The following is a 13,177-nucleotide window of genomic DNA, read 5'->3' on the forward strand; positions in this document are numbered from 1 at the left end:
CATTGGCTGGGGAATGAATGGGCTCTGGCACTTTCCTTGCCTGCTCGCACGTGCTCACAGCTCTGAGGCAGGCTTATGCTAATTAGCTTAGATGGTGTGCAGGATTGCCCGTGGCCATTCCGTGAGGCTGTGTCCCCCGGGATCAACCTCTAGTCCCGCCCAGATGGTGCGACGTTCAGACTGCCTTACTGTTTCTTTCACTCTGTCTCTATCTTCCTGGAGAACCGTGGGGAAGGATGGGGTGGAGGGGTACTGGCATTCACCCACGTCCTCCAGAGAACACTGTTGCATGTCTGGTGTGGAGACACACAGAGGACGTGTCCTCTAAGCACACAAGAATTGGCGATGACGTGAGGCATTCGATTCAAATCAACGCACATTTTTGAAGTATCTCCTCCTTACAAGGAACCATTCTCACAGGGAACAAAAGAGCTCTTAAACTGTAGCAGGGAGATCGTTTACTCCCAACTCCTCCTTTCTCAGAAAAGGGAAATAAGGCCTGGCAGCCAAAGAGGCAGGGTGACTTGTCCCCGGCAAGGTCATGCGGCAGACCGAGAGCCCAGATCTCTGGTCCCAGCTCTCCAGTTCCAGGCTGGTGAAACAGCGGTGTCTCCCATCCAGCCCTCTGAAATGTGGCTGCTGTTGATTACTTTATTTTTGCCCAGAAATAAATCCCATTCACCACTACAACCTACCCCCATCCCCCCATCCGTATTGAAATTCAGTGATTTCCTTTCACCACTAACACCCCAGGTAAATATTTCCCTCTGAACTTCTGCAGCCACTGCTTCAGGGTTCTCATTTCCTTACTGTGTTTCCTCTTGGTTCCACTGAAACCCTCCCTTTGCCCTTCCTCTCTGCCTCCTGGGGCTAAGCTGTCTCTTGGTCCTCCGCTCCATGTCGCAGAGTCTAGCCGTTCTTGTTGATTCCCTCTTTTCTCTCAACTGCAAACAGAGGCGCCCGAAGCCCATGTACCCCAGTCCCAGGAAGGTCCTGAGCTGAGGGCACTCTCAGATGTGGTCACATTTTACCTTGCTACTCCAGCCAGCCACCTTCCAAAGGCAACAGGAAAGCCAGGCCTGAGAGCCCCCGGCCAAATAAAAACCTGCAGAGAGAGAGAGAGAGAAAGAATCCTGTTCCAGATGTGAATTTTCTCACTAGAAGAATTTCTGTTCCGGGGTGAGGTAGGGGGGTTGTTAGCCAGAAGCGGAAGAGAAGGTGAGCAGAGAGGTGGGATGTGGCGAGGGCAGGGATGGGGACGGGGGGCAAGGTCAGAGGGGCAGGGGGTGAAGTCCAGAAGCCTGTTCTCTCATACTTCCCATAGCTATCAGTGCAAGACATAGGGGAGCTCATTCCAAATGTGGAGTCGGAGCTTTCGCCTTGGAGAGGTCAGTGGGGAGGTAGCTTTTACCATGCAAGTCTCATGACAGTAGCAAAGCCAAGGGGAGGGGGGTTGGGCTATGATTTCTGAGTAGCGTTTGCCAGTAAATTTGAGGAGGACTCGTGCTCTTTGAGCCTTCATCCTACCCGCTGTTAACACATCAGCCACCTGGTCTTTAGGGTGCCTACTGTCTCTGGTGTTGCTACATTTTGTTTTCATCCTTCCCCCCTTTGCATCCTTGACATCACTCTGAGACCCTCTAGCATTTTAACAATGTAGTCCCATCTGGACAGCCATGGTGTGCCAAGGATGGTATAGCCACTATGTCTTTTAAGCGTGACAACATGTGTAAAGAGAGATAGAGAGGAGGGGATTGAGATCCACAGAGGTGAAGCGATTTGCCCCGGATGTATGGCCAATAATTGTTGTCATCAGAATTACCCTGACTCCAAAGGCCCTGCTCTTTGTATCCGGCCAAGAACACACTCTGTCTTCTGATTCTCTCTGTCCTTTACCCAGGGAGTCATAGATTAGTGCCTCTGCTTCTATTTCACCTTTTCTCTTCTCCCACTCTGTTCAGAATCATCCATGTGTGCATTTGTGGGACACTTGCTGAGTGCCTGCTGTGTACACCCCATAGTGCAAGATGCTGGACAGGGTAGAGATGACCCAGACAGAGTCATCATTCTCAAAAAGTGTCGTGTCTAGGGGAGACTCCAAAACCAGAGAGTAAATGTCCAGTTTCCTACAAGTACAAAGAATTCAGAGGAGAGAGTGATTATTCCTCACAGGACCATTAGGGAAAGCTTCCTGGGAGAGGTGGTTTCTGTTTTAGCCATTGGGAAACCTGGGATCACAGAAAATCCCCCGTGGAGCAGGCGTATGAGGGAAACCTCATGCATTCCCTTCCCTTGCCGGGGAGAGAACCAAGACCCACCAATACTTGGTGTTTCAGCAAGGCCTGAGAGCAGGTTGATATTGTAGGAGACCCTGGCCATCACTTGAAAGTTGGTAGAACAGGGAATGGTGATAGGGAAGATGTAGGTGGACTTGGAAGCTTGGCCAAAACTACCATCCATGTCAGCTGCTAACAGATTTACACAAAATTGAAGGCCCCAGTACCCACAAAGAAGTACAAAGTGTGTGGGCCTTCTCTACTGATTGTGCTAGAAGCTCTCTGTGCTCATTTGATGAGTGTTAATGGCAGAGGTACACTCAAAGTTATGGTGACCGCAGCAGTTCTCCAGCTGAAAGTAGGGGCTGTCCTCCTAAATGAGCATCTTTTATTCGTTCTCCTATCCCTGCTCTCTCCTCCCACCTAGCCTCATACATCATCGAACATTTAGAGTACATTCTTAATTAGAAAGTCCTCTTCCCCATCCAACTGCTTGCCTGTGCCAAGGACACTGGGTGTATTCCATAAAAGCTGGGAACAGGAGTTGATGAGAGTAAAGAGACTTAGATCCAGAGAGAATCTACTTAGTGACTTCCTGGGGTTTCCAGGCTAAGTCTAGAGATGTCTAGCTTGGAACTTCCCCAAACACTCAACTGAAATTTGGGACAACCCAGGCAGGTGTTTTTATGCAGATGGACCCCTGGTGACACTGATGGGGGAGAGGGAGGTAGAGTTAGTACCTAGGACAGTGATCCTAGGGTCTGATGGATCTAGGATCTAGTTACCAACCAGTTGACCTTAAACCATCCATCTCTTTACCTCCTTCAATTCCTGTTTCCTCCTTTGTTAACTTAATATCATCACCTTGAGGGTGCTAAATGGGTTGAATGAATTAATGCATATGCAGACCTTCACACAATGCCTCACTTGTGACAGAGGCTTGGTTTTACTTAATGATGGAGTCCCCAACATCTTTTTATGCCAAGAGGATGACTTTTACTTTTTAAAATATTAGCATTAATGTTAGAGAAAAGCAGGTTTGAACTGGGTCTCAGGAAATTTGTCAGTGACTATGTAACCTAACAAATACCTTCCATTTCCTGGGTCTCAACTCCCTTAACTTTTGAGTGAAGGAGTTGGAATTGTTGATGTTTAAAAACCTTTCCAGCTCAGATAGTAAGTACGCCTGGCTTTCTTGGGGGTGAATGTCAGAGCTAGTCAGGGCTACTGTTACGATAGAAGCTTTGCAGTCCATGACCATCACTTCTCCAGGCAACTTTCCCGGCAATTCACCACCACTGATCACTGATGAGAGCTGGTGGCTGATGCACTCCCGTTATGGTGACTATAGTCAGAGCTGTCGAAATGCACCTTCTGTTGAGCATTTTCTCTCTCTGATTCTTCTCTTACCTCTCCCTCTCACCATGTATGTCATTCTACACTTAAAATACACTTTTAATTAAAAAGTCCTCTTCCCCATCCAACGGTTTTGCAAAATCAAAGATTTTCAGATTTTAATTATTAGTAGTATTACTGTTGTTTTCTTTAGCTCAAGTGTGTATTCTGCAAACAAATGTCATTTTTTGTGTGCCCCATTCTCAGAACCAATCAAAGTGAAACCACATGGGTTAAAGTTGTGGTCAGAACCTCCCAAAGCTACCTCATCCGTGTTCTCCATTCCTCCAGCCCTCACCTTGCCCTCGGGGTGGTCCCAAAGGCTCAGTCAGTCACCGCCAGAAGGCCACTGAGCGCAGTTTGTGACTTCCTCTTCTGGGCATCCTGATAGGAATTTTATCAGAAAGAAAGAACTCTCCCCTCCTTCCTCCACCCTTTATTTATTCATCTTTTTCTTTTGGGGCTACATAGGGCTCTATGACAAATGTTCTTATGCCTCACGTGACCGAGGATGGGTCGTGGGCATTCACACCGTCAGTGACCAAGGCAACAGAGACCCACGCTACTTTTTCTCCTTGAAGACAGACCGGGCCCGGCAAGTGACCACCATCAATGCCCACCGCAGCTACCTCCCAGGCCAGTGGGTATACCTGGCTGCCACCTACGACGGGCGGCTGATGAAGCTCTACATGAACGGTGCCCAGGTGGCCACCTCCGGGGAGCAGGTGGGCGGGATCTTCAGCCCCCTGACCCAGAAGTGTAAAGTCCTCATGCTGGGAGGCAGCACCCTGAACCACAACTACCGGGGCTCCGTGGAGCGCTTCAGCCTGTGGAAGGTGGCCAGGACGCAACGCGAGATCCTGCTGGACATGGGGACCCGCGGCCCCCAGGGCCCTCTACCTCAGCTCCTCCTGCAGGAGAACTGGGACAATGTGAAGCGAGCCTGGTCCCCCATGAAGGACGGCAGCAGCCCCCGCGTGGAGGTCAGCGGCGCCCACGGCTTCCGGCTGGACACCAGCTTGGAGCCGCCGCTGTGCGGGCAGACGCTGTGCGACAGCCCCGAGGTCATTGCCAACTACAACCAGCTGCCGCGGCTCCGCCAGCCCAAGGTGGTGCGCTACCGCGTGGTCAACCTCCACGACGACGGCCGGGAGAACCCCACCGTGAGCCGGCAGCAGATCGACTTCCAGCACCAGCAGCTGGCCGAGGCCTTCAAGCACTATAACATCTCCTGGGAGCTCGAGGTGCTGGAGGTGAGCAACTCCTCCTTGCGCCGCCGCCTCATCCTGGCCAACTGCGACATCAGCAAGATCGGCGACGAGAACTGCGACCCCGAGTGCAACCACACGCTGACCGGCCACGACGGCGGGGACTGCCGCCACCTGCGCCACCCCGCCTTCGCCAAGAAGCAGCAGAACGGGGTGTGTGACATGGACTGCAACTACGAGCGCTTCAACTTCGACGGCGGGGAGTGCTGTGACCCCAATATCACCGACGTCACCAAGACCTGCTTCGAGCCCGACAATCTGCACAGGTAAGGGAGTCGAGCTCCTCCCCTTTTACCCATGGGTGTGGCTCCTAACGCCCAATGGGGCTGCGGGAATTTCCCAATTCGCAAGGCAGACTGGACCAAGTAATCACAGGACTGCATGCAGGGTTGGGCTACCTAGGTGGCCCAGTGATAAAGAATCTGCCTGCCAGTGCAGGAGAGGCGGGTTGGATCCCTGGGTCAGGAAGACCCCCTGGAGAAGGAAATGGCAACCCACTCCAGTGTTCTTGCCTGGGAAATCCCACAGACAGAGGAGCCTGGTGGCCTGCAGTCCATGGAGTCGCAAGGAGTCCGATACAACTTAGTGACTAAACAAATACGCAAGGTTAGTCCTTTACCGAAATATTTCTGCATCGCCTCCTATGGGCTCAGAGGGAGTTCTCAAGATCCTGTCTTCTCAAAAGGCTCAGAGTCTGGAACTGGACCACCTGGGCTGAGTACTAACAGCTACAGTCTGCCGTCCAGTGCAGTGGTCATTAGCCACATGTGACTGTTTTTAAATTAGTGAAGATGAAATGCAGTTTAAAATCCAGTTCTTGCATCACACTAGCCACGTTTTCAGAATTCAGTAGCCACCTGGGGCTAGTGGTACCGTACTAGACAGAGTCATATGACTGCCTCTGTGCTAGCAGAAGGGTCTGTTGGGCAGTTCTGGTGGAGCTGGGATGGGCTGGGGTCAGACAGACTGCATACTTTTTCTGTCACTATGTCATGTCTGAATCTTTGGGACCCTGTGGACTGTAGCCTGCCAGGCTTCTCTGTCCATGGGATTTTCCAGGCAAGAATCCTGGGTTCAGGGCTCTTCCCTTACTTTGTGACCTCTTACAGATGTCCTCATCTGTACAATGGGAATGACAGTGGCACCTACTTTGTGAAGTTGCTTTGAGGATCAAATGAGGGCCGGCCAAGCAAGTCTCTCCTAGGGGCTAGCAGGTGACTGCCTCTCGATAAGTGCATCTGCCGCTTCTTGAACAATGAAAGGCAGCATGGAGCATGCGTAGGAGGTCAAAGAGGAACAGCTGACTTGCAGCCTGAACATTTTAGGGAAAGCTTAGGTACGGTTTGGACATCAGAGATTGAGTAGATTGAGTTGAGGTAGAAGGAGGATACTCAAGGCAGAGGAGCTTCACATATTGCTGAGAAGAGGGTGGAAATGGTGGAGGGCAGATTTTCTGTCTAATGCCTGACTTAGCCTCTGCCTTGTACTACAACTCTGACCAGCAACCCCCCAAAACACCCAGAGGTGGACCATAGGTGACCGCCATTTGATGTGGTACCCAGGGGGACTAGTTTTAAGTCAGAGAGACAGTCTGCATCCACTTTCCTGACTTTCCAGATTCATGCTGAACTTTTCCATTCTCTCCAGCTCACAGGACCCTGGCCTTGCTGATGGCTTGATTGGTTGGCTCATTTGCCAACCTCTGCAGGTTTTCTGCTGACTCTTCTCTTTATGTCTCTCTCACAAGAGCCAGGGCCTCCCATGCACCGACAAAATACCTATGTGCAGAGGAATGACGATGCTGGCAAGAGAATGTCATGCCTGGCCCCAAGCCAGAGAGCACGTCAGCTCAGCCTTCTGGCTGAGTCCAGGCGGGCCCCTGGACTCTCACCTTGGCTCAGAGATGGGAGCAGCCCATGTAGGAAAAGCCTTGGTGTGTGGCAGGTTCCTTCCAGGTCACCATGCACTTTCATCTCTGCTCTAGTTAGGCTTTGATGGCCTTTGATGAGAATGACTGGACAGGGTTAGCATTTTGTATTTAACTGATAAGGCCTTAAAGAGTGAAATGACTCAACCAAAGTCCCAGGTCAGGAAAGACATCTGGCTAAATCACAAATGCAGGACTTCTGAGATGAATGTGATGTATGCTCTCCTGAGCCAGACCCCAGGAGTTCCTGGGATGCCCAGGTAGAGTGGGTGTGGGAGGATAGATAAAGAGCCAGGAATACTGGAAGCCACTCATCTATTTGTCCGTTTATCCATTCATTCATTCATGCAACAAATGTTTATTCAGCACCTTTCCAGTGCCAGGAAGGTGAGCACCTGTGTCCCTTCTTTGCGGAAGGAAATCCGGGCTTCAGAAGAAGGAAGGGACTGACCCCCAGTCACTCAGCTAAAGCATAGAGAGCTTAGATTTGAGTCTTGCTCTGTTGACTCCACAGTTCCCATGGAAGGGAGGTATTTTTAAATCCAAGGAGCAGTAAGGGGCAGAGTCAAAAAGCAGGAGTGACTGGCGAGGTGGCTTTCGTAAAGCCTTTGGGAGAAAACTGCTGAGTATGATTGGGGCAGGACCAAGGGCAGCTGACCTCTGTGGTTGGGGTGCCGGGGCCGCGGGGCCCAAGGTTCTAGAGAGCTGACCATCAGCAGACAGTGCTGGCAGGTGCCAGCGGCCTCCTCTTTTCTAAGTCATGGGACCACATGTCCAGAATGCCCGTGAGCAGCCATTTGCCAGCACTGTGACCACTCACACCAGGGCCTGTGTGTTTGCTGGCTGGAAAGTCCTGTGCCCCAGGGAGCCCCACCGGGTATGTTTCACCTCCTGATGAAGCTAGGGGGAGGGGCACAGCATTCTGGCTGAATCAGCTCTCCTGTGTGCAGAGAAAAACCTGTGGAAATTTGCAGAGAAAACACTTGCTTTATGATTTTAAAAAAAGAGGGAGGGACGGGGCGGGGGAGGAAGAAATGAATGAAAAAGGAAAGAAAGAGGAAAGAAAGGGAGAGAGGGAGCTAGGAAAGAAGGACAACACCTGTAATAGAAAATTAGATTGACATTGTCTCGATGATTTTTAATGAAGAGGTGAACTTGTTTTATACACAAGGTATGCTCCTGCGTTGCCTGCCTCCCACCCTCCCTCTCTCTCAGTGGGTAAAAACAATAAAGATAATATTTCAATTACTACTTCTCAGTCTGTGGTAGAGAACCAGTTTTGTTTCCTCTACGTTGCCAACCAATTCTTTTGTAACATACAACAAAAATGAACTGCTATGAATGAAGTATCCCCAAGAATGGTGAAGCAGTGTCAAGAGTTCTCTAAAGTTTCTAAATGTTGTCTCTCCACTTCTATACTCATTGTGCCATAGACTAATGAGAAGTGGCTGGTGCACAGCTTACTTAGAGTGGCACTGAGTAAAATTCATCATCCTGACAGCTTATGTAGCAGTTCCTTCGAGTAAACTAAGATCCACCAGTGATACAGTAGTGCAGACTCCATCAGAGAATTACCTTTCTTCTAACACATTCGAAGCCATTCTTTGCCTACTAATCCTTGGGCCCCCTTAGTCCACGTTCTCAGGAGTTCATGTGTTACAAAGTTCACCCAGTCCTAGCAGAAGGCTACAGAAGACATCGAAATGATGTTAGATGTCAGACCTAGAAACAGCCTCAGAGATCAGTGGGTCCAAAGCCTGCTTCCCCCATAGAGGGAAGCTGAGGCCTAAGCTCATATAATCCATTAGTGATCAGAATGAGGTTAAGGGCCCTCTAGGTTTCCGAGGCCCAGTCATCTACTGCGATGAAGCTTCTCAGGACTGTGCTGACATTCTTGCTTTTCACGGATACCTGCTCCCCGGCTCTCTGACCTTGCCCTCCTCTTCTGAGCATGTGGAGTCGTGAAATGCTGAGATGAGGGAGTTTGGAAGAGAATCAGATAAGGACTTTGGATGTCCATGAGCCACTGCAGAACTATTACAGCTAGATTGGCCATGGGGTTTCCTTGTTAAGAGGGCAGGATAAGGATACCTGAGTGAGGATATGGACAAAGAAGGGGGCTAGGGAGTGGATGTGGATGAGTAAACAGAACACTGAGAAAGCGGGTCCACCAAGAGGATGCAGCCTCAGTAAGGGGTTGGGGAGGGATGGGATGAGGAAGGGCTTGTGGAATATGGAGTCACTCAGTATGGCTGGGGTCTGGAGCATAAGCAGAAAGGGGTTCGGTTTATCTCGTGAAAAACTATAGCCTGCCTCTATCCCTCCTTTCATTTCTTTAGGCCCTCCTTCCTTTCCTCCCTCCTTCCTTCCTATTTTGCCTTCTTTTCTCTTTAAATGTTGAATGTTCCCTTTGTGCCAGCCCTGTCCTTGCCCTTTTGGAGCTCATCATCCAGTGGATATCCTGGCTTCCCTGGTGGCTCAGACAGTAAAGCATCTGCCTGCAATGTGGGAGACTTGGGTTCGATCCCTGGGCTGGGAAGATCCCCTGGAGAAGGAAATGACAACCCATTCCAATACTCTTGCCTAGAAAATCCCGTGGATGGAGGAGCCTGGCAGGCTACAGTCCATGGGGTTGCAAAGAGTTGGACACCACTAAGCAGCTTCACTTTCTTTCTCTCTCTTATCCAGTGGATAAGAGAGGTGAGCAAACAAGGCATCACGATCCCTGGTGTGAAAGAAGGACACCCCCCACCCCCCAGTCTCAGCCAAGAGGAGCTGTCTTGGAGGGGAAGCACAGGTCTTTTTATTGGACTGGACAGTTATAAAAAGACATTCCAGTGACTCTTGGCCGTTCCCTACAATAGTGGAGACAAGCCAGGTAGGCAGGACTTCATTTGCAGCCATTAGAAATGTCTACAAACAGAACGTACTTGGTGCATCTTTTTATAAATGAAATGAAAAACCTGGATGTTAATAGAAAGCCCTGGTATCAGGAAATCCAGGGGCAGTTGACACTTCGGGCTGGGCACACTTCATGGTGAGAGGATGTTGCAACACACCCACCAAGTTCCTGATGGACCCCTTCTAGCTGCGAGCTCTGGCATCGTTAGGTGAACTTCACTTGAACGTCTGTTCCTATGGAATAGGACAGGTAAAAGGAGACCTCCCAGACACCCGGACGATGGCTCACAGGGAAACGATTTCTTTGTCTTCTCTGCATTATTATTTTTAATGTAACAAGGGCAATCCCCTGGGGCCGTGCTTTGTTTCTTTGGACCCAAGTGGGTGTTGCTGGAATCTTTGGAAAGGGCTGGAATAAGCCTCCAGGCAGTCTACGTGACCCTTCTGCCAGTGCCTGTCATCCTCCTCAGTCTCTTCTCCTGCCCCTTATCTGAGGCCAGTAGATGGTTTGCCTTCCAATGAGACCCTTTATTGGGTTTGTTTTTTTTTTTTTACTTCTTTTCTAGAATGATCTCACAGAGCATGCACTTTCTTCTCTTCCGTTCCCTGCACGTCTAACACAGTTGCTTGGAATCAGGGACTCTCTGAGCTGAAATGAGTGGTGGAATGGTCCAGCCCCCATGACCATAGAGGGGCAGTGCTGACCCAGGCCTCACAGAGAGAGGGGGGCCAAGCAGAGCACAAGTCCTGGGGTCTCGTTTCTTCCTCCCGAGGCATTTCAGTGCCCTCCATTGCCTTGATGTCTTAGCAGCTGGCTACTTGGAAGCAGTCTGTTCAGGAAGGCTGTGTTCTTATTCATCATCCGTATTTTGGTAAGGGACTTTGTTATCCAAGGGACTGTGAGAAATGCCCTAGGGATTGAAGATATGATCCATGTCCTCAAGGTATCTGCATGCTGTGGTTTCATGACATTTTGTTACAGTCATTCAAGAGATGGCAAGAGAGCAGATGATTCGCTTCCAAATGAACCAGACAGATGATAAGACTTACATGAGCTCTGAGAAAAGGCAGATTCATAGCAGTCAGGAGCAATCAGGAAAAGTTTTCTGGTCGAGAAGGTATACAAACAGGTTTACAGCATTTGTAGGGTCTGGAGTGGAATAAAAGAGCAAGGTAGGAGCAGAGAGATGGAGGTGGGCAGGTGTGGGGAGGGTATAAGAAAGAGGTGGGGTAGATGCTTGAGGCTTCATGCAGGTAGATGCCCTCTCTTGATCATCAGATTACGAACCTCCCACAATCAGACTTAGAAAGAACGAGAGAAGAATTCAGGGGAAACAGATTCGAGCCCTGACTTAGCTATGCAAGTCTCTTAATCTCTTCGGGCCTCCGTTTCCATGTCTGTCCAAAGGGAAAAATAGTAACAATGGTATTTGACTGCCAGGATCACACGATTGCCTCGAGGGTCACACAAAATAACATCCCAGAAAGAGTTCTGGGAAGAGTTAACCAGCACGCAGATGAAAGAAGGCATTGTTGTTTTTTTCTGTAACTTTGTTCATCCTTTTCCAGTAATCATGTAAGAGAAATTGCTTGGAATTTTATAATCAGAATATCAGAGTTTATTTAACGTGACTAACATTCATTAAAGCAATAACAGCAGTCAGGCCTGGTGGAATGGAGAAATGAGGGGTGTTGGAGACTGACCAGCACTTGAGTCTTGGTTCCTTGTCTGCCTTGGCCCATCTTGCAGTAACATGACTTGGGTTCTCAACGGTCACAGTTGGGTGTGGCATGTCAGGAAATTTAAATGGAGCCATGGTGTGTGAAGCACCTGGGCCAGTGCGTGGCACATAGTAGGTGCTGGGAGGCTCCCCTCCCTGCCCCCAGGCGCACGTGGGCTCCTCTTCTACCAGCTTTGTCTTATGGAGACTGCAGGCTCATAAAGAAGGTCTGGCTGAAACTTCGGTGCGCACACTGAGGGCATTTGTTCAGATTACTTCCATTCTTAAAATACTTTTTTTTTTTTTTGAGGACTGACCACAGAATTGGCTTTTTAAATGAAGACCACATAACTTCTATCAAACTCATTGAGCTCACACAGTAGTTTACTTTGAAAACACCCCAGATGTCTGTGTTAGAGGATACATCTCTGCAACACGGAACGATCCCCTCAGTGTTGAGGGGGGTCATAGTGGGTGGGTAGCTGATTCAGTCGAAGCTCCTAGACTTTTCGACCATGTCCAGCCCACGTGTGTGCCTGAGTGTAGATATGCGAACACCCCATCCAGGCCCCCTAATCCACGTGGTCTGCCGTCCTCTGATTCAGTCTGAGATTTCCTCATGCTTTTCTTCTGAACAAAGCCCACCTTGACTCACAGGTTCTGTCTGTGACCCACGAACACTCATGACTTTGGTCTTTGAGAGCAGACTAGAGGGGTGATAGAGAGCAGGAGAAGGATTGCTCGTGGTCCCTGAAGATGTGGTTAATAAGATGCTCAAGACAGTGCAGAAGAGTGAGGGATCGGGCAGTCCAGAAAATAAAGAAGAACACAAGTTTCAGACACAGAGGGGATGTGAATCAAGCCACTTACTATTTCTGTGACCTTGAACTAGTCTTTTCCATGATCAGAGACTCAGTTTTCTCCTCTGTAAAACCAGGAATGAAAGTAACGTTGGGTGGTTTTAGAGGATGTCACAAAAGTGTACCCGGTCAACCCTTTCAAACAGCACCTGGGACTTAGTGACCGCTCAAAGTAACAATGGTTGTTTGGAAATTTTCTGTCTCTGGGAAACCTTCTGACCTCTGACATGCACATGCCCAAATTCCTAGCCCCTCTCAGATCCTGAGCCCCCTTGCTACAACCTCCGAGCTGGACTGGGAGTTGGATGTGACCTAATCACTCTGTACTACCAAGGGCTCTTGGATTTTTACACCTGCCAATTCCATTTTTTAAAGATTTCCTTTACTCCCAAAGCCTGGCATGTACGAAATGCTAATGTTTTTATTTGTGCAAGAGTTAGGCAGCAGGTCACATGGAGTGTATGCATTCCCATCAAAAAACACAGGCCTGTCGGGGTTCCAGGATCCTACCAAGAAATTCACCTGTGAGCATCCTAGGGAGGGGGCTGGGATCCAGGCCGGTGCCCCCGAGGGCCTCAGGACCCACTGGGCAGGGTAGGATGGAGCTGGCCTTCTACCTGCGCCTGGGGATCTGGCCACAGCACACCCACCTGAGCGTTTACAGGTGAAGGTTGGACCCTTTCCTCCAAGACACACCGGGGAGGCCCCACCAGGCGGGGGCTGCTCCCTCTCTCACCCCTTTCCTAGACCTATGTTTCCACTCCCAGGGCCCTGGACAGACAAATGGAGCACACGGTGCCCTTTCGAGGGCCTCAGTGGGAGGTGGCTG

At 49.9% G+C, this 13,177-nt stretch overlaps 1 protein-coding gene across 1 annotated transcript in view; it reads left to right on the plus strand.

Moving 5' to 3' along the window:
• Positions 1-13,177, plus strand: part of PAPPA (pappalysin 1) — a 266,420-nt gene that overhangs the window by 30,312 nt on the left and 222,931 nt on the right. The window contains exon 2 of the mRNA XM_027550637.1: positions 4,143-5,205. Within this exon, the coding sequence (XP_027406438.1) occupies positions 4,143-5,205 (1,063 nt within the window). The remainder of the gene's footprint in view (positions 1-4,142; positions 5,206-13,177) is intronic.

Source organism: Bos indicus x Bos taurus, chromosome 8, assembly GCF_003369695.1.
Source record: "Bos indicus x Bos taurus breed Angus x Brahman F1 hybrid chromosome 8, Bos_hybrid_MaternalHap_v2.0, whole genome shotgun sequence".
NCBI lineage: Eukaryota > Metazoa > Chordata > Mammalia > Artiodactyla > Bovidae > Bos > Bos indicus x Bos taurus.